At 43.7% G+C, this 1,615-nt stretch overlaps 1 protein-coding gene across 1 annotated transcript in view; it reads right to left on the bottom strand.

Moving 5' to 3' along the window:
- The window catches only part of LOC109539202 (neurogenic locus Notch protein), an 83,936-nt gene that overhangs the window by 12,277 nt on the left and 70,044 nt on the right, over nucleotides 1–1,615 (bottom strand). Inside the window, exons 10-12 of the mRNA XM_048668537.1 lie at nucleotides 1,262–1,466; nucleotides 1,071–1,204; nucleotides 801–1,005 (exon numbers count right to left, since the gene is read on the bottom strand). Coding sequence (XP_048524494.1) covers nucleotides 801–1,005; nucleotides 1,071–1,204; nucleotides 1,262–1,466 — 544 coding nt within the window. The remainder of the gene's footprint in view (nucleotides 1–800; nucleotides 1,006–1,070; nucleotides 1,205–1,261; nucleotides 1,467–1,615) is intronic.

The raw sequence follows: 1,615 nt of genomic DNA, 5'->3' as shown, positions 1-1,615 counted from the left end.
CGAAAAAAGCAGCGTCATGTTCAAGTGGATTTTGCAACTCAAAAAAAACCACGCAAATCTAAAACTTCTTGAATTCAAGAATTTTTTGAGAAAACTGCAACATATTCTTATCGACGGTTCACTTTCTAAAAAGGCCATTTAGCTCTCTTTGGAAAGATGTAAAAACGAGCGTTCTTGCTCATTTTGCTTCCGAGAAACATGCAAAACGGGACGGAAAACATGAAATTTTGCAATAATCTACACCACCCTTGCACAAAACGACCATAAATTTTCTAATTTTATAGACATAGACATTTCATAGACAACAGAAAATGACTTGATCTGCCATCGTGCCAAAACATAAACAAAACACAGCCCCGTTTAGACAAATGTCACGGTCAGTGACATGAAACTCTTTCTGTCATTGGTTGATTCGCTAACTAATGACAGTAACTGAGCAGTCGGCGAAATAAAATTTGGTTAATTGCCAACGTCATTGCACTAACTGCATAATTGCATAAACTGCACCAACTGCAGTGTTTATAAATCCAGCTTAAACAGAGGGTGTTTTTGATTGATCGTCGATTTTCAGGCCAACATTTACCAGGTGGGCAAAAATCAGGAAATCGGCCGATTTCAATGACTCTGGATCTTCCGCCTTCTACCGGGTATGAAAGTTTCAATTTTCTCTTCCATTCCAAAGCAGACAATGCGATTGATAGCAACCGCCCCAAAAAAACCGTTCCACATCGGCCCAAAAGTGCTCAAAAAACTCCCCAGCACCTGCTAAAACACTGCAGGTTGAACGGAGAGTCGCTTACCTGTTGATGCCATCGGTGCAAGTGGCTCCGTTCCTGCAAGGGTTGCTGTTGCATTCGTTGATGTTGATTTCGCAGTTATGCCCGGATGTTCCCGGCTTGCAAAGACACTGATATCCATTGACCAGATCCTGGCAACTTCCGCCATACTGGCACGGGTTGGAGTCGCATTCGTTCTGCTGGTACTGGCAAAGACGCCCAATATACCCTAGAGAAATGGTTGGTTGATTTGTTTGATATGGAGGCGATCGATGGACTCAAAGCCACACAAACCTGGATTGCACTTGCAGGTGAAGGAGTTTTCTCCATCGATACACTCCCCGTGGTGGCACGGCGAAGACTGGCAGTCATTGATGTTGGTCTCGCAGGATGTTCCAGTGTAGCCGGCCGGACATTCGCAAGTGTACCTAAAGTGAGAATCGATTTCGAGACAAGTTCGTTGCTGGAGAGTTTCCAGCACTCACCTGGCGATGGAGTCGTGGCAAGTGCCTCCGTTCAGACACGGCTGAATTTCGCAATCGTCGATGTTGGTCTGGCATCGTGTTCCAGAAAAACCACCAGCGCAGGTGCATTTGAAGGAGTTGATCAAATCCTGGCAGATTCCGCCGTTCAAACAGGGCTTGTCTTTGCATTCGTCGATGTCGATCTCGCATTGAGTGCCAGTGAAACCTGAAGGGAACCATTAAAAGTATGAGTGCAAAGTGGGCGTTTTAAAGTTATTCGTTATTCGAATGAAAGATTACACGAATAATAAAATGCATCAATTTCATATTTAAAATTTTGTGGCAATGTCATTTTTTGAAATGTCATGTTTTGAA

This window comes from Dendroctonus ponderosae, unplaced genomic scaffold (genome assembly GCF_020466585.1).
Source record: "Dendroctonus ponderosae isolate FM_Combo_2020 unplaced genomic scaffold, Dpon_F_20191213v2 Dpon_F_20191213_7, whole genome shotgun sequence".
NCBI lineage: Eukaryota > Metazoa > Arthropoda > Insecta > Coleoptera > Curculionidae > Dendroctonus > Dendroctonus ponderosae.
This window is presented reverse-complemented; position numbering and strand designations above follow the sequence as displayed.